This window comes from Mesocricetus auratus, unplaced genomic scaffold (assembly GCF_017639785.1).
Source record: "Mesocricetus auratus isolate SY011 unplaced genomic scaffold, BCM_Maur_2.0 Super-Scaffold_100027, whole genome shotgun sequence".
NCBI classification, from domain to species: domain Eukaryota; kingdom Metazoa; phylum Chordata; class Mammalia; order Rodentia; family Cricetidae; genus Mesocricetus; species Mesocricetus auratus.
The window spans coordinates 7,453,609-7,472,551 of NW_024429208.1; the positions used below are offsets into that span (position 1 = coordinate 7,453,609).

The following is an 18,943-nucleotide window of genomic DNA, read 5'->3' on the forward strand; positions in this document are numbered from 1 at the left end:
TTCTTTGTCAAAAATCAGGTATTAGTAGGTGTGTGTGTTAACATCAGGGTTTTCAGTTTAATTCCATTGGTCTACCTGTCTGTTTTCAGGACTATAGCTCTATAATAGAGCTCGAAGTCAGGTATAAAGAACTTCCAGAGGCATCACCATCCCTATTTTTGGTTTTTTCAAGACAGGGTTTCTCTGTGTAGCCCTGTCTGTCCTGGAACTCACTCTGTAGACCAGCCCGGCCTCGAACTCACAGAGATCCACCTGCCTCTGCCTCCAGAGTGCTGGGATTAAAGGTGTGCGCCACCACCACTCAGCTGTTTTTCACTGTTTCTGAACCAAAGAGTTTTACGAGATAATAGCATTTCAGGTGGACGCTGACAGCTGATGCGACCATGGGGTTGACATTGTCACCCATGTGTGTTCCTAAGGCTCTTAGCGGGAAACCAGGTGACTTAGAACTCTGGCCTCACGTCAGCCAGACACCCCAGCGACATCCGTCCCTTCTGCTTTCGTCTCCAGGACCCCGAGCTGCAGTGTTTACTGCTCTCTGACGGGAAGAGCTCTCTCCACCCGAGCCACATCGTTGTCCTCCCTGGTGACTGCAGTGGCAGCATGGCGGCCATCAGCTTCACGGGAGCCCTGAGGATCCCGGTGAGTCGGCACAGCCGGGGAGAGGAGCCTGAAAGAGAAGCGTGTGCCGGTGTAGCTCGTGGGTCCTGTGTGGGCGGTGTGGCTGGTCAGTCTGGGGTGAGTGTGGCTGTGTATGTGAGCTCTTTGTTCTGTTCTATTTCTGTCATTTTCGAAATTAGTTTTTCCCACTCAGAAACTTCACAGACGTAAAATTTGACAAATGTTCTCGCTTGGAAAACGGCAAGCCGGCTGCTCTAGTCCTGCAGCCGTGTTCCCTCCTGTCCCTCTTGAGTCTCTACCCTCCCGGTCACGTGCTTTCTGGCTCTGAGGGATGGGGTGCTCCATGGGAGGCTCTCCGTGCTCACCCTGTGTTCTGTGGCTCTACTGAGTCTGCTCCTTGTCCTCAGCACAGTGAGGGTCTTGAGTGCCCAGCGTGGCCACAGGGAGGTCCAGAATCCAGGGAGTAGAGGTTTACAGAAGACTCCCCGGCAACGCACTAGGGTCCTAAGCGGCTGGACCTGATTATGCTCTGGCCCTTGTGTGTCAGCTGGCTCCCACAATGCCCTGGGTGGGCCATCTCACAGTTGATAGCTGTGAGCCCTGGCCAGTCTCCACAGTTCAGGCACAGGCCTGGGCACTGGCCTCCTGAACGTGCCTCACAGCCAGCCATCGGAACATGGCAGCTTAAAATGGACCTCATCTCTAAGACTGCGCTCCTGCTGCTGGCTAGAAGTCCCTTGTGTGGTGCCTCACCGCTGTAGTCTGCTGCCGCCCAAATACTCCTGCTGACATCAGCCAGGCAGCAGACTAGCACAGCATGTAAATGAATGCCAGTCGTGGGCAGTGTGGACAGGACGGGCTTGGGAGGCCTGGCCCGGCTTTCACGCTCCCCCTGCCCCTGCCCAGCTGAGCGTCCTCACTGATCTTCTGTTTGCCCATCACTGGGCTCCTCCCCTGGTGCGATGCCATCTGTTGACCTGAGGATGAAGTGAGATGAGTCCATCCCAGTGTAGAGCATGCCAGGCATGTAGGCTAATGGTGGGGTGACACACTCCCATCCTTGTGCCATGAGAACAACTGGAAAACACCAATGGTTTGGTGTGCAAGTGTGTGGGCATGCATGTATGTGTGTGATGCTTGCCCATGAGTGTGAGGGTGCACACACCCATGTAAACACATGCAGAGGTCAGAGGAAGATGTCAGGTGTCTTCACCCATCGCTACCCACCTCATTACTTTGAAGCAGGGTCTCTCTACCTGAACCGGAAACTTGCCGATTTGGCTAGACAGCTCACCGGTGAATTGCCGGGATCTGCCTACCTCCACCCTCCAGTGCTGGAGTTACAGACACACACAACTATGCCTGGCTTTTTATGTGGGTGCTGGGGATTTGAACTCAGGGTGTGCTTAGATAGCAAGTTGGCTCTTACGCAGTGAGCCAACTCCCCAGCCCAGATCCAGAGGCTTAATGAACATTCCCCCAGGAGGAAATCACTGGCCATCATTTGGCAGTGATTTCTCATTGGCTGTTGTTGGATGTGGACATTGTGTCTCTGCCTTCCGGGTAGCCAGGTGAGTGTGTGCTCCGGATCTCCTGGGCTTGCTCCCTTCCCCCCACCGTGTCCCCCTGAGCCAGGCTGAACCTTGTAGAAACACAGCATGTCTACAGGGGAATAGCCATCTGTACTCGGTCCCACCTGGGGTTGACGGTCGCCCTCCCTCTTGCAGGGCGTGATTGAGTTCTCTCTGTGCTTGCTGTTTGCCAAGCTGGTCAGCTACACATTCCTGTTCTGGCTCCCGCTGTACATCACCAACGTGGGTGAGTGCTTGCTGGAAGTGAGGCTCAGTTCCGTGCACTGACTGCCCAGAACTCCTCTACACCTGCCGGGCCAGAGCCTTGTAACGGGGACCTCACGCGTGCTGAGTGGAGAGAGGGGCGGCGTGGCTCAGCCGATGGGAGAGCATGGAGAGGTGCACACGCTTTGTGACTCTGGCGATAGCCTCCACTGGGCTTGTTGGGTACACCCCGGCCCCTCTGCGGTTCTCGGAGGCTGCCTGCTTTTACATCTAGGCCATGCTGGACTCTGAAGCGTAGCAGGCAGCAAATCAGAGCGTGGCCACGGGGGATTGGGATAAGACATCCTTAGAAACCTGACCTAGAAACTGTTTCTGGGGATGTGTTCTGATTCGAGGGAGGGCTGGCAGCCTGTCTTAGGTTCCCAGAATCCAAGAACATCTGAAGCCGTGGCTCGTGATAGGGAGTTCCAGGAAAATAGTACTACATAGGTGTGTATCGTTTGTGCGTAGCGTGACAAGAGGTCAGCAGTTCCAGGGAGTCAAGTCAGGGCTGTCGCAGGTTCTGTACTGATGGGGTGGGGGGTCACGGGGCACGTTGAAGTAGGGGAGAGGGGAAAAGCAGCAGGGTTTTGTAGATACAGCCTTGGCCTTGGGCTCTGTCAACAGCATGCGAAGGGAGGGACTTTAAGAATGGGAGGGTCAGATTTCAATGGGTGTCATAAGGCCATATCAAGGTTGACCAGAGCCCAAAGCTGGAGGGAGCATCGCCTCAGCCAGAGAAGCTGGGGAGGCAGCAAGGGGACCTTCTGGGGGCGTGGCTAACAAGGATGAGCTGCAGAAGGAATGAGGGTGGATGAGGAGGGCCCAAGGCGCTCCCTCAGGGCCCAGGGCCCTGCATAACAACCTCCACCTCATCTCCAGTGCAGAGTGTGGTCTAGCAGGAAGTCTCAGCAGAAGGCCGTGGTCCCTTTCACCAGGGAACAGTCTTGACTGGAGTGTTGAATTTCCTGGATGCCCCCAGTCCAAGTCTTGGTTTGAGCCAAGCCCAGTTCCCTGCAGGCGGCATTCGGGGTGGGTGAGATGGGTCTGGCCGACTGGAAGCAAAGGGGCATGAAGGGTACCCTGCCACTGAGGCACAGGAAGGCGCCAGTCCCTCGCTCCTGGGGTCAGGTAGCACATGGTCAGTTTCACTGTGTGACTGGCTGAGTGTTCTTAGCTGTTGCTCTGGGGAGCCCTGCCTACAGTCTTAAACCGTGTGCACACCAGGCAGCTTTCTGGACGCACTTTCTTTCCCGAGGCGATGCCCCTGTGGTGGCCAATCAAAGGGCGTAAGGACGGCCAGGCAGTGCCAGGCCGGGGTGAGATGCGTCAGCCCACCTCCTTTTAAATCTGAGCTCTTCGGGTGATTAGTTGTGTGAATCCACTGGTGGAGCAGAGTCCTGCGTGGGTCCCTCTGGGGTAATCACTGAGGCCGCGTCCTCATTAGCTCGCACGCTGGTCATTCAACAGACCACCTGGATGCCAAGCAAGCTGGGGAGCTGTCCACGCTGTTTGACGTGGGCGGGATCTTTGGTGAGTTCCAGACCATTCACTCCACGTTGCCAGGAACCTAGCCATAAAGCTGGGTGAGTGACCCACCCCCGTGACTCAGCACTCTGAAGCCGAGGGCAGCAGGATGGCAAGTCGGAGGCTAGCCTGGCCTGCACAGTGAGAGACCCTTGAAACAAAAAAAACAAAACAGTCTATCAGTCCCTGTTTGAGTTACTTTTACTGTTGGGAGGGCACCGTGTGACACAGTGACCTTAAGCCAGCTGCCCTCGGGAATGACATGCATACACCCCGGGAATTGATGGCATTTATACATACCAGGTACTTCAGAGTTGCCCTGAAGCCTGACCGTAACACCCTGTGACGCCCGTGGCCCGTACATGATGAGTCCTGCTAGGCAGGCCCCAAGTGGCCACTCTCCGCTGCCCATCGGGGACAGGCTCCGGGAAGGTTGCTGCTGTTCTTGCCCCCTGTGACTTGGTCTCCTCTGGGGAGCATGTGCCAGGCATCGGCTCATAAGTCTGTCCCCTCTGTTACAGGCGGCATCCTGGCAGGAGTGATCTCCGACCGCCTGGAGAAACGAGCCTCCACCTGTGGTCTGATGCTGTTGCTGGCGGCACCCACGGTGAGCCCCGGCTCTGTCCACTGGCATGGGCAGTGGGTTTCATCTTCTGCACCAGCCACTGCCCTAGAAGCCCTGCTTGTCCCTGGCCGGAAGCGCAGGGCCTCCTTCAGGCTGGTCTGCCCCAACCCCTGGGCTGCACCCACCATGCTTCTCCCTCTCCCTGGGTTTCTCGTGGGCTGCCTCTCTCTATGGGGTATCCCTTGCACCGATGTCTGCCCCGCCCGCGTCCTGATCACACTCTTGCCTGTCCCTGGGGACCCGTGCGCCCTCCCTCCCTTCCAGGCTCAATGAGCCCCCATCACGTCAGGCTCATCCTTTTCAAGCACTGAGAAGCTCATGACCTTGGGCAGGTGACTTCCCTGCCTCAGATTCCCTGCCGCCCGCTCGGGAGTCGCATTACCCCACAGTGTGGATGTCACAGCCGGTGCGGTGCTGGCTGGCCATTGCAGTTTGTGACATGAGACGTTGTCCTGTTGTCACATTGCACGTGTCTACTGCCTCTCTCCCCAAGGCTGCCACGGTCCCAGGGACATGGCCGAGTCCTCTCAGGCCTCAGGCTCTATAAGGCACTCCTTGGGGCATGATAAGCAGCATGGCCCCACTGCTGGGGTGGGGGACGACTGTACCCAGGATACAGTGCTCACTCGGACAGGCAGCGTCAGACCAGTCCTGGGCACTCAGAGTCCCACCCTGCGAGTTCCCCCAAAGCCCTGAGCCACATGCTCAGCAGCCAGGTGGTCCCTATTGGCCCCCTTTCTAAACCACAGGCTCCCAGCAGCCTGCAGCTGCCTGTGCTGAGCCGTCTCCTCCTCGTTCCTAATTCCCACAGCTCTACATCTTCTCCTCCGTCAGCAAAATGGGACTGGAAGCCACCATAGGTGAGTAGCATCACACACACACACACACACACACGTTGTCTGTTCACACAACACCATGACATGAAAGGTAAAAGCCAATCTAGAGGCATTAGGCTGAGGTGACTGAGCAGTGTGGCCCCGTGTCCCTCCCCAGTTTCTGGGCGTGGACCTGAACAGTGCAGGTGTGTCAGCATGGGTAAGTACAGCTACCCGGCCAGCAGTGCTTGGCTCTGGGTGCCAAGAGGGGGAGCTTCCCAGAGGAGCCTGGGGAGTGGGGCCTTAGCCACACGCCCTGGAGTTGGCTGTGTAAAGTGGAGAGCCAGCTGTGGAGACTGCAGGGAGAGGAGTAGGGTCTTATCACAAGTGACCTAGAAAGAACTCTGCCACTGAGACCCAGAGTCTCTTCAGGAAAATGAGCTCCTGCAGTTGAAGGGGGGGCACCCCTGCCCGTGGTTAAGAGACTGTGGCATAGACCCGCCACTGGCCTGGCCTTGGTCCGCTCCGGCTCTCGTCCCCTCCCACTACGTCATCAGCTGCTGTCCATGGGGCTGGGGAACTTGAGTTTTAGATCCCCCAAAAGGGGGGACTCTGAGGCTTTGGGGAGGCATGGCGATGCATCCCCAGACACAGTGCCGAAGCCATTTATGCTGCCCCCTGGAGATGGCCCCTGGGGGATGGGCCCCTCCCTGCCCTCGCCAGTGGACTGCTGGCCCGGGCAGGCTCCGTTCTGAGTCCCCTCTGTTTCCCACAGCCATGCTGCTCCTCAGTGGGGCCCTAGTCAGCGGGCCCTATGCACTGATCACCACCGCCGTCTCTGCAGACCTGGTAAGTCACACGCCGCCGCCCCCCCTACTCAGGGCCAACACTGCCTCAGTGGGTAAAGCTTCCTTCACACTTGTGTCTAGATAGCCTGTGTCTTGAGACTTCCAGCAGCTGCCCCTTGCCACACTCTGTCAGGGCTCTTCCTCCCCACCTTGAAGTGTAAATCCTGTCCCTGAGTGATCCACAGAGAGTGCCCAGCTTTGACCAAGCCTCCCCATCCCACGCCATCTATCCAAGGCAGCAGGTTGGCTCTGCCTGGCCCTGGAGTTAGGTGTGTTTCTGAATCCACCCCTAGCAAGCTTATCCCTTGGGTGGGTATGAGTGTGCACACTCAGTGCCCATGGAATGTTCTGGAAGCGTCCACACCAGGCAGAGCAAAATGGTCAACACACAAGAGAAAGAAGCAGATGAGGGATTCTAACTGAATTTTTTAGACTAAGAGAGTCACAAATAACTAAATTTGCCCGGGGAAGGTATTTTGAAGGATTTCTGTCTCTTAGAAGCCCTCCAAGCTTAGCTTAGCTTGAGGTGACATAGGGTGTAGACTTTCTTTTTTTCTTTTTCTTTTCTGTTTTGTTTTTTGAGACAGGGCTTCTCTGTGGCTTTGAAGGCTGTCCTGGAACTCTCTCTGTAAACCACCAGGCTGGTCTCGAACTCACAGAGATCCGCCTGCCTCTGCCTCCCGAGTGCTGGGATTTAAGGCGTGCGCCACCACTGGGTGTAGACTTTCTGAGGAGAATTCTGTGTAATGTATCAGGGGCGGGTTTATTTCCCACCCCTCACCTGCCCGTGTTTCACAGCCTTCTTCTCCACTCCCCCAGGGCACTCACAAAAGTCTGAAAGGGAACTCTCACGCCCTGTCCACCGTGACCGCCATCATTGACGGCACTGGATCTGTAGGTACGCAGAGAACGCCTTACCCCCTCCCCAAGAGCTGCGTGGGGCGAAGGAGGGATGCTACTGTTCCTGACTAACGGTGCCCAGGCTCTGCTGCCAGTGTCGGGACTGGCTGCCCCCAGATGCTCAGGGGAGTCGGCTGTGGAGGCCGCAGCTATGGCTTGAGAGGGGGAGCTGTGGGAGTGAATGCACCTCCAGGCTCTCGTTTGACCCAGGGGCTGGCAAACTTCAGGCTCTCATTTTCGTTACAGTCCCTCCAGGAAAGACAGGATCTTACTTCAGTTTAAGTTACAGGAAAACGGATCAACCCAGAAGTACACAGGATCCTGTCACCCACCTTGCTGAGGTCTCTGGAGAGAGATTCCTTAGCACACTCGGGAGTGACAAAAGGTGGCAATGTCTCACCCCTGTGTGAGTCAGTTTTGTGTGACTGTAACAAAATACCACCGAGGGCCAACTTCGGTAAAGGGAAGGGTTGTTTTGGCTCGCAGTTTAGAAGGTTTTATCCTGTGACTGGTTGGCCCGTTATTCTGTTCCTGTGGGAAACAAAGTATCATGATGGGTACACCATGCTACCCCCCCTCATGGCAGAGAGAGACAGGAGGGGTGGGCACACACCCGATGACCTAACTTCCTCCCAGTAGGTCCTGAACGTCCCACCAACTCTCAACAGCACTAGAGGGTGGTGATCAAGCTTTTAGCGCATAGCCCTTTGGGGCATTCCAGATCCAAGCTGACCCTCCTTGGGGTACAGACATCTAGGATCTGGTAAAACTCCAAGCCTGGAGATCCAAGGAGCCATCTTCTTCGGACCCTGCCCTCACCAAACACAACCTGAGCTATGGAGGGCAGAGACACCTTTTGCTGCTCTTCTGTAGATGGGAGTTAAGGCTCCCATCTTGGGTGGCATCGTCAGTGAGCTGTGCTGACGCTGGTCCAAGGCAGGTACAGTCACAGGCAAGGACTCAGGTCTCCTGTTTGGGAGTGGCGCATTCACAGATGTGGTCCCGCAGGATCAGGGCTATGGCAGAGAGGTTCCTCAGGTAAGACTACAGCCCCCAGTCACAGGAATCTCATCTCCTTCCTGTGAGAGACTGGTTTGTCCTGTCAGGCACAGGGAAGATCATTATTGTCAACAAAGCCAGGCTTCAGCTTAGCAGGTCACCAAGGTCAGGCGCAGCTAGTCCTCAGCATTGGTTCCTTTGTTTTGCTGAACCTGGAGGTGATACAGGTGTATTGCATGGCATTTGTGGTCACTGGTCTGACGACGCCCCCGTCAGGGCCCCTCGTGGCCCCTGGGGCTTGTCTGGGACATGTTGGGGGGGTGGGGTCACTGGATTGCCTTGCCTGAATGGGTCTCAGAAGCAGCACAACCCTTCCTGTGAGGAGAGGTTCACCAATCTCCCAGTTCACCCAGCCCAAGAGAGACTTCACACAACTTTAGATGTACCCCCCCCACAAACACACACACACACACCCTCCCCGCTCTGTCCTACAGAAGTCTGCTGCTCCCGGGACACCATGCTTAAACCTAACATGGAGTCCTGCCAGCAGCCCGGGCACTACAGTAAAGAGAGAATCAGAAAGAAAAAATCAGGAAGGAGGTAGAAAACAACACTTCTCTCTTGACATTCGCCTCAAACACGAGACTAAAGGGAGAGGGGCTGCCTCAGGGGAGAGGTGAACCTCACCACCACAACGCTGGGCTGTGGAGAAGGAAACCACCATGTTCTAATCAGAAGGGCGGCAAGCCAGTGAGCCTTCTCCGCCCTCAGCATCATGCTCTGCCCCCCTTCAAAGCCTGTCCCCACTTGGGTTCCTACAACATTGCCATTGGAACCTGAGGAGCTGGACTCCTGGACCCCAGCCCCCATGCTTCCCTGATAAGTGCACAGGGACTCAGTAGCCAGTCACCATGGAAACAGCATGAACACCGGTCCTCCATCAAGTCCCAGCTCTGTGTCTCCCGTGCACACTACCCACAAGATGAAGCAAGAGAAGGCTCCAGGGACGGCACACCACTTTAGCAGAAGCATCACACAGGGGAAGTGTCTGCCCCCAGTGCTTGTCAAGTGTCCGTGTCTATTAGTCAGCGCAGGTTCAGACAGAGGCACAGCTCAGCGGATTCCAAAGCAGCCAGTGCCTTCTCCCAAGTCAGGAATGCCGTATGGCTCACATGTTTGCAGCATTCGGAGCGACATGTCAGTGAGACTCAAGGCTGCCCTTGTTACATGTGTGTGCAGAACAGTTAAACATCGCCATGGGTGTTTTCAAGGTTTAATTTTATCAAAGTAATACATAATGTAGCCACAGGGGCTAGATAGTCCTAAGAGCTTTTATGATACAATGTGACAGAACCTGGCTCTGCTTGCCCAGGCCCTCTTCTTAGAGTAATCCCTCCCCCCCCTACCCCCCAACCCCCCAACCCCCCCACCCCCGCTGCTGCTAACCTCACTTCATAATGAATTTCCTGGACTCCTCAGTCTAGACACCATCTCATGTCCCCTCCCCAAGGGAACTAGACTCTCCCCCACTCTGCCCTACACCCTCCATCACACAGGCTCTGTCAGGAAGTCAACCCTGCGGGTCCTCAGGCCTGACACCCCCCCTCCCTGACTTTACTGTCCCCGTTTGCCTTTTGTTTGTGCCTGTCCTGGTTGCTCTGGCCTCTGATACCACACCTTCTAAGTCCCTTCCTTGCTGCCATCCACCTGGCAGCCTGGTGACAGGCCACACAGAGCTGCCTACTCAGCTACATAGACTGCTTCCTCCCCCTCCGCCACACCGGCGTCTCCTCCCTCTTATGTCTGAGTCCTGTTTGCTAGACTCCCGGAAACTGCCTCTCTGTGGGTGGGACGGTCATCTAGGAGCTTCCTAAGATCCCTGGAGCTTAGCAAGATTGTGGTGTTGGGGGTCCATCTTCACTGAACATCAGGGCCTCTTCCAGAGCCCCAGTGTCTCTCAGGCTCCATCACTGGCCGTAGACGTCGGCTGTCACTCTCCCCACGCTGACCTGGCTCTCCTCCCGCCCTTCCAGTCTCTCTACCCACCTTGCTGCCCCTGGCAGGCTTCCCTGTGGAAGAAGGCCGTGCATGCGTCTTAGGGGACGGGCACTGCTGCTTCTTTGCTAAGTTTGGCTACCAGTTTTCTATCTTGCTTTCTGGAAAACGTTAGTCAAGGGTCAGGGTTTCCAGAGTGTTCCTTCTTGTGTCTTTCTGTGTTTGTCCTTCCTGCCTCTCCTGTTCTCTCACCGACGTGTGTCCTTGACTGTGTCTCTCAACCGTTGTCTTCTCATCTTAGCTGTCAAGTTTCTGACGTTCGCTAATGCTTTATTAAATGCCCTTTTGGTGCCCCAGACGCTGCATTGGGTGAGAAGTAATTGCATGTAGCGTATCTTCAGCTACAAAAATGAGGGTTTCTTAAGATCCCAGTTGGCTTTCCATGTGCTCTAGGATGATATTCCCCACGCCCTGGGGATCTTCCAGTTTAAACCACCCCTGGGTTTTCCTCCTCACAGTTTGTATTTGGTCACAGCTGGGTCTTTCAGCTATGTGTCCTCTAAGCCTTCCCGTTGTATCTTTGTGTTTAAGAATAAGCCACTAAACTAGTGGAGTCCCTTCTTGGAGTGTACCCCCTGGTCCTCACAGATCAGCCTAGAATCTGCAGGAACCCTCCTGTCCACAGGGTGCTGGTTCTCCTGCCATTGCTGAGCGGGGATGGCTGCTTGGGGGCTGGTCTCTGTTAGTGCCTTCCCCGTACCCTTCATACTGTCTGCTCTCCCCAGAGGTTCAGCTACTGCTCTTTTGTGGAATGTCACCAAGTCTCTGATGAGAAGGGACCTGGACTCTGAGGTGGTGGAGGGAACAAATGAGGGCCCTTTGCTGCTGCAGCCCCTCCCCCTATGTCATGTGCTTGGCCAGCCTAGCCATGGGGAGACATCCCCAGGTTGTGGCCCAACATGTTTTTCTCTCCTCTGCCCTCTGCTTTGTGAATTTCTGCTTTTTAAAATTCAGTTGTGGTCCACTCTGTGGTCTTCAGGGTTTACAGAATAAACTCATATGGGTAGCTGATGTTTGCCTGTCACCATGCTGAGACATGGAAAAAGTTTATCAAATCAGATCAAAGAGTAATGTGCACTCCCTTGGAACAGTCACTGGATGAGGTCCCTCAGTTCTCAGGTACTACAGTCAGTATCCTGGAGGCAATTCCCCAAGCTCCTTAGCATGCAGCTGCTGGACAAGCCATCTCCTTGTCAGATCCCCCACCCACGGTGAGAGAAATACTCTAGGCACTGTGGCAAACGTTCTTCTGCAAATGTCTTTTGTTTGTATAGCTTTCAAAGTTTATTTGACATAATTTTAGACTTGTAAAAAAAAGCCTCACAAATATAATGCAAAAAGAGTTCACAAGCATCTTGAGTTGTCTTTACCCCACACCTCATTCATACATGCACACACACACACACACTTGTGCACATGTATACACATGCCTGCTTGTACACACATATGCACACTTGTATGCATACATATATATGCACACACACGTATATACATAGTTGTACATACACAGCATTTGTGCAGGTGTGTACATATGCATGCTGTGCACATGCATACTTATGTACACACATGCAATTATAACAAACTTGTACACATGAATACACATGCATGCATACCTGCAGTTGTACACACGTACAATTGTGCATGTAAGTGCATGCTTATGCACACAGGCTTTGCACATGGGTGGGCATATTTTTCTGAACCACTGAAGTAAGATGCAGCCACACTGCCCTCTGCAAATAACTGTCCAGCACCCCCCTCAAATACGGGGAGCTCCCTGGCGTGCAATGGTCAGAATCGGGCAGTTGACATGGCAGGGCCTAAGTCCTGTGTTTCTTATAGATTTCTTCAGTGACGTTTGCTGAGCACAGGGGTAGCTGAGAGTGTGTGTTGGGTTCAGATTTCTCTACATAAAAGTCCATTTATTTATTGTTTCATTTTTGTTTTTTTGAAACAGGGTCTCTGTAGTCCTAGCACTCGCCATATAATCAGACTAGCCTTGAACTCACAGGAATCCTCCTGCCTCTGCCTCCCAAGCACTGGGATTAAAGGTGTGAGTCACCACACCGAGTTCATTTATAATGGTGTGTCAGACAGGGTCCTTAACCAGTACCTGTGTTCCTGTTCCAGGAGCCGCCTTGGGCCCCCTGCTGGCAGGGCTCATCTCCCCTTCCGGATGGAGCAACGTGTTCTACATGCTGATGTTTGCAGATGCCTGTGCCTTACTGGTGGGTCTCCTCGCTTCTAACGCATGTACCTTCAGTTAGTCGCCCTGGAGCTGTGGGACAGACCCTAGTCTGCCTGCTGTGTCAGTCATTATAGCAAACACCAACGCAGTCATACTGGGAAGGTTCAGTTTGGCCCACAGCTTTGGATTTTTCAGTCCAGGATTGCTTTGAGCCTATGACGAGGCTAGCCTCTGGAAAGGAACTACATGGCTAGGAAACCAAACAAAGAAAGAGGAAGGGGTTAGGGTCCCACTATCCCTTTTGGGCATGCCCAGTGACCTGCAGATCTCCCACTGACCCATAATCCCAGCACTCAGAATGCATACACCTGCCACTAATTTGAGGCTAGCCCAAGCTGTATATTGAGTTACTGGCCCAGCCTGGACTACAGAATGAGACCCTGTCTTGAAGAAGAGTAAAAAAAGCTGGAGATGTAGCTCAGTTGGTAGAGTGCTTATCTAATAGGCACAAAGTCTCGGGTTCAATCCCCAGCACCATATTAAACTGGGAGTGGTAACGTACACTTGTAACCCCACACTGCACCCCTACAACCCCACACTGCACCCCTGTAATCCCAACACTGCACCCCTGTAACCCCAACACTATACACCTGTAACCCTGGCACTATATACACCTGTAACCCCACACTGCACCCCTGTAACCCCACACTGCACACCTGTAACCCCACACTGCACACCTGTAACCCCACACTGCACACCTGTAACCCCAGGACTATACACCTGTAAACCCAGCACTGCACCCCTTAACCCGGCACTACACTCCTGTAACCCGGCACTGCACCCCTGTAACCCAGCACTGCACCCCTGTAACTCCAGGACTGTACACCTGTAACCCAGCACTACACCCCTGTAACCCCAGGACTGTACACCTGTAAACCCGGCACTGCATCCCTGTAACCCCGGCACTGGAGAGGTGGAGGCAGAAGAGCTGGAGGGTCAGGGTCACCTTTGGCTCTCTGAAGGCTGGGGACATGGCTCAGAGGAGCCTGCTTTCCTATATACCCTGCACTCATGCCCAGCACAGCACTGACAGCAGATCAGAGCTGGGCTGCATAAGACACTTCCTCAAATTGTACGTAAGCAAATAAATGCCCTAAAGCTCAGGCAGGCACTTCCTCTTCCCAGTGTTTTTCCTTAAAGTAGAGCAGTTTTACCCCCTTCCCAGTCAGGCTGAGGCACCTCCTCAGGGATGCTAGGGGACCACATTCCCACCACCTGGGCAGCAGGACTGCTCAGGCTGTAAGTCTTCTCTCCAGCTCTCTACACCCAGGCTCCCAGCATCTTGGGGGCAGACACCGGGAGTCGGCAGTCCCCTTGCCGCTGGTCACTGTCGCCTGCGTGGGCACAGAGCGTTGTGGGAAGATGACCTGGGTCCTTCTAACCCCTCACTCGGGTGTCAGTCCCCTTGCCGCTGGTCACTGTCACCTGCATGGGCACAGAGCATTGTGGGAAGATGACCTGGGTCCTTCTGACCCCTCACACAGGCTGCCGCGTCCCCACAGGCAGCACTTGCCTTCCCTCTTCCTTCTTCCGCTTGGCAGTTCGGCTTCACCATCACAGGCCTCTGCTGCCGGCACTTGCCACGCGTCGTGCTCGGTGGGGGTGTCGGTATTGGCAGGCTGACAGCTCAGCCCAGGGGAAGTTAGAGCTAGAGCTGGAGTCAGTCCCAGGTTGCTGCCAAATTCTATTGCCGCCAACTCTGGTTCTGGCATTTGCCTGTTCCCATCACTTTTCAGTGAGTGGACAGTGACTGCTCGTGGGCCAAGCCAAGTGCTGGGACAGTGTATTGCCCGTAGATGTGCCCATTCTCCTTAGCTTATGCATGCGGGCCTCCAGCTTTTTTGTTGGTGGTGGTTTTTTTGTTATTATTTTTGTTTTGTTTTGTTTTTGTTTTTCCAGACAGGGTTTCTCTATATAGCTCTAGCTGTCCTGGAACTAGTTCTGTCGACCAGGCTGGCCTCGAACTCACAGAGATCCGCCTGCCTTTGCCTCCAGAGTGCTGGGATTAAAGGCGTGCGCCGCCACCGCCCAGCGTGGGCCTCCATCTTGAACTTGGAGCATCTAAGAGCCAAAACCCGAGGCCTGGTGTGCAGCTGATGGGGAGCAGTGGTCCCTCAGTCCCTGCACTGCCTGCTTCCTGACTCCAAGCCCCTCTGGATGAAGGGTGCCTGCTGTCTTTAAGTACCTGCCACCAGAAGCTGAGACTTCTCTCAGGGTTCCCTTCCACTGCTGCCCCAGAACCTGACCGAGGTCTGCTAGCTCCACACCTGCGGCGGGGGTCAGCCCTGAGCTGTGGGTGGCAGCCAGTCATTACTCTGCTTCGGTGAAAAACTACTCTGAGCCTTTTGACACATTTAGAGTGTGAAGCTAACCTGGTAAGTCAATGGCTCTCTGCCTAGCAGTTAGCACTGTGCAGAAGGCCACCAAAGGCGCGCGCTTGCGCGCGCGCACACACACACACACACCAGGCTAGGCTTCCGCGAGGCTCTCTACAAACCACGTATCCTGAGACACTACCTCAGCCTCCCAGCACCCCGTCTCACGAGCTGCTCACTTCCCCTTCATTTCCTGCCTTGCTTCCGTCTTTGTGGTCGGGTCGGTTTTGAAGTCTGTGCTAAAAGCCTGTGTTGAGGCAGGCGTCTGGATCATCCTGAGGACTTAGTGAGGGGCAGCCCTCACCTCGGGCCAGGTGCTGGCATTAGTCTCTGACGACAGTGTCTCCACGAGGACAGTGTCTCCACGAGGCGTAAGCCTGTGGGTGCTTCAGAGGGGGAGCCCCTCAGTTCATCAGGCCACACCTGCCCTCCGCGTCCGTCCTCACACCGTGACAGTATCTGTTCTCTGTTTTTGGGCGCAGTTCCTGATCCGCCTCATCCACAAGGAACTGAGCTGTCCAGGGCCGGCTGCAGGAATCCAGGCTCCGTAAGTCCACTGTGGCCTCTCTGGAGTAGAGGCCACTCCAGGCAACCTGACAGGAAGGGAAGAGCTAGCGTCTCATCCCCGGTTTGGGCACACCGCAGTCCCTCTCCTTCCTTGTCTAATAAGCGCCTCCGTGTGGGTGTGATGCCGCGAATCTCTCCTCACACTCCCCAGCGAGGGGAATGTGAGGAAACTGCCGTCTTGGTGGAGTTTGCTGAGCTGTGGCTTCCCAGCTGAGAGTCTCTCCAGCAGCTGTTGTCCCCTTCCTCCCCACCCCCCACCACCCCAACCCGCCACCGTGAAGCCATGGGAAGGGCGCATAGTTCGCCCACCAGCCAGCTCCTGAAGCAAGGCATCCCAGGGAGGGCACAGGGCTGGCTGTGGGGAGGGTCTGTGCAGTGTGTGTGTGTGTGTGTGTGTGTGTGTGTGTGTGTGTGGCATCTGCCGTGTGGCCCTCTGTCACCACACCCTTTGCATTTAGGCTGAAGGAACACTGACCGTGACTCCTGGAGCACTGGGGCCCATCTTACACACAGCGTCTTTGGAAAAGCAGAAATGAAGGATCTTATTAAACAGGAAGCCTCCTCGCCTTTGCGTATGCATCTGGGAGCGACTCACAAGCCACCCCAAGACTTGCTGGACAGACAGACTATGGAGCTCAGAACGACAGTGGGGAGTCTGCCTGGCTGTGTCCCACTGCCTTAATGGGCCGAGACCCAGTGGCCCAGCCCGTCCCAGGTGCACAGTACCCGCTAGCCACCGAACTTTAGCCCGTACAGTGACAGGCAGCGCCGGCCTGCAGCACCCAGGCAGCCCTCCCCTCTCAGGTATCTGTGTAGAATGTTATACAGCCTACAGGCCCGGGCCATCCTGCTCTCCCGTCTCCTGAATGAGCAGGGTGAAAGGGCAGGACATGTCACAAACTAGCCAACAGATAGCACAAGAAAGCCCGATCCCAGACGGAAACTGAGATGGAGTCCGCACCCAACCATCATGAAGACCCATGCTCAGAACCAAGCAGGAAACTGGCCATTTAAAGATGTGACTGACTGGGAAGCAATAAGCCCCAACGAGACAGGGCACCAGGAAGGCCAGTCCCAAAGCATGTGCTGCTGCCCCCTGCAGGACTGGGAGAGCACAGGAGCTGGAGAGGGGACTTCACTGGGTACCAGGAGCAATGGGTCCCACCCAGCCATTCCTCATACCCCAGACACCCGGGCTGTTTCTAGACCCACAGGGATTATTTATTTTCAATGTATACTGTGTTATATAGATTTTAAGAGATAAATGGGATTTTGTTATTTATTAAGACAAGCTGTGATTGTTCTGTGGCCATTTGTTGTCTTGGTTGTATATATCTGCTCTTTGAAATAAATGAGTTTTTATTTAAAAAAAAAAAGCCCAAGTACAACATATGTGATTATTTCCACCCAAGTCTCCATTCTGCTAACAAAAGCCTCCAGGCAGACAGCATCGCTTCGGTTTTCTTAGGACTGGAGACTGTCGGTTGCTTTACGTGTTTCTGGGATGGGATACCTGACAAAGGACACTTGAAGGAAAGAAAGGTTTCTTTGGGCTCGCGCAGCAGAGAAGGCATGCTGACTGGAGCTGAGGCAGCGGGCACATTGCGTTGGCGGTCGGGAAGCAGAGGGAGATGGAGCTGGTGCCCAGCCGGCCCCTCCCTTACATACAGCCTGAGACCCCAGGCCATGGAATGGTGCCATCCACATCGGGGTGCGTCTCACACTTCAGTTAACCCAATCTACAACATTCATCAGAGGCATGCCGGGAAGCTCCTGCCTTTGGTGATTCTAGAGCCTGTCAAGTTGAAAATATTAATCATTGGGAAGACATTTTTGCTGACTTTTACAACAGACATGGGCTCTCTATCAGAGTGCACCCCGGCTCCACACAGAAGGCTGCCAGGGTCCCAGTAAACACCAGTTCTGGATATTTGGTAAGTTGTGGAATGCAATGAATATCCCAACACTTGTCCTTGACAGTGCAATGGCACTTGGTGAGCGTGAGGGTGACACACCTGGACACTGGAGGAGGCACTTAGTCACTCGGTCCTCAGGACCCGCATGGCCCAAGTTCTCATGATGCATGTTCTCAGAGGTGGGGTGCTATGCTTTGAGGTAGTTCCGCTGAGGTGTCCACAGCAACAGGCCATGACTCATGGGGTGGGGTGGAGCACCCCCAAGTTCTGCAGACCAACAGCTGGTGGAAGGCCTGTCCCTGAGCTCCTCTGGAGCCTACTGCCATCACTGGGCTCCCATCTTTAGTTGTCGTTGTTTGGGTTTTTGGTATCATTTTGTTTTTAATGCTATTCTCTACAGACATTGACTCGATTTCTTGCACACAGAGGTGACCAGTCCTCCTAGTGATGCAGAGGATATGGGGGTCCCCTTTGGGGTTTCGCCTCATTAACAAAAGACTTTAAGAGTGGACTCAAATGCTAGCGCTGGAGTACTGCTCTTAGAGTTTGAAAGGAAAGCCCCAAGGCAAGCAAGCTGTAGGAGCTCGGCCCCTGCCTAGATGGGGAGAGAAGGGAAAGGCCATGCCTTAACCTGACATAGAGGGCAGGCAACCACATGGTGGGAAGAGAAGCATCAGAGAAAGATCAAGGAAGCCCCAAATATTGGGGGAACAGAAATCCCAAAGTGTTAGGAAAGTGCTCTAAGAGATTTAAAAAAAAAAAGGAAAAGGCAAAACAGGCAGACAGACAGACCCCCCCCACACACACACACAGTTGCTGTGGTCTGGAAACTACTGTCCAGATACACACACACACACACACACACACACACGACTGTAGTCTGGAAGCTGCTGTCCTGGAGACAGACAGACAGACACACACACACACACACACACACACACGACTGTAGTCTGGAATCTGCTGTCCTGGAGACAGACAGACAGACAGACACACACACACACACACACACACACACACACACACACACGACTGTAGTCTGGAATCTGCTGTCCTGGAGACAGACAGACAGACAGACAGACAGACAGACACACACACACACACACACACACAGCTTCTCTCTGTGTCCCCTCCTCTTTTCATCAGGAGGTGTCTGGCTTGGGCTTATAGGTACTGTGGACACTGTCGCAATAGCTGTGAGTTCATATGTGTAACTGCCCTGTTACGAGATTTCTTTTTTTCAACACAGCATTTCTTTGTGTAGCCCTGGCTATCTCTCTCTGTAGAACAGGCTAGCCTCTAACTCAGAGATCCACCTGCCTCGGCCTCCTGAGTGCTGAGATTAAAGACATGTGCTGTCACCACCCAGCTGAGATTTTAAAAGCAAACAAACAAACAAAATTCTTTTAAAACCCACTATTCTCTGCCTACAGAAGGGTCCCTCCGATGCTTCACCCATCTTGTCTCCTGGTAGGGGGCAGTGGAAATCCCAGCCCGTGGCCACCAGGCACTCAGTGAGGGAAGCCTCAAGGGGTGATGGTTCCAAATCCCAGCTCAATGTACGAAAGCTCTGGAAGAAAATCTTCCATGGCCCATGGGGAAAAGCTGTCCTACATTC

General features: G+C 54.3%; 1 protein-coding gene across 6 annotated transcripts in view; it reads left to right on the forward strand.

The window, feature by feature from the left end:
- Positions 1-16,786, forward strand: part of Slc37a1 (solute carrier family 37 member 1) — a 58,826-nt gene extending 42,040 nt beyond the window's left edge. For 4 of the 6 annotated variants that reach the window (XR_002382841.2, XR_005871291.1, XR_002382840.2 and 1 more), the window contains 10 exons: positions 511-642; positions 2,349-2,439; positions 3,927-3,989; positions 4,505-4,590; positions 5,420-5,468; positions 6,199-6,272; positions 7,091-7,169; positions 12,353-12,450; positions 14,466-15,392; positions 15,871-16,786. Coding sequence is in view for 1 of the 6 variants with exons in the window: in XM_005070873.4 (XP_005070930.2) it covers positions 511-642; positions 2,349-2,439; positions 3,927-3,989; positions 4,505-4,590; positions 5,420-5,468; positions 6,199-6,272; positions 7,091-7,169; positions 12,353-12,450; positions 15,328-15,392; positions 15,871-15,886 (753 nt within the window). In the remaining 5 variants the exon portion in view is untranslated. The remainder of the gene's footprint in view (positions 1-510; positions 643-2,348; positions 2,440-3,926; positions 3,990-4,504; positions 4,591-5,419; positions 5,469-6,198; positions 6,273-7,090; positions 7,170-12,352; positions 12,451-14,465; positions 15,393-15,870) is intronic. The other 2 variants (XR_005871290.1, XM_005070873.4) reach the window with 2 other exon arrangements.
- Positions 16,787-18,943: the final 2,157 nt, after the last annotated feature.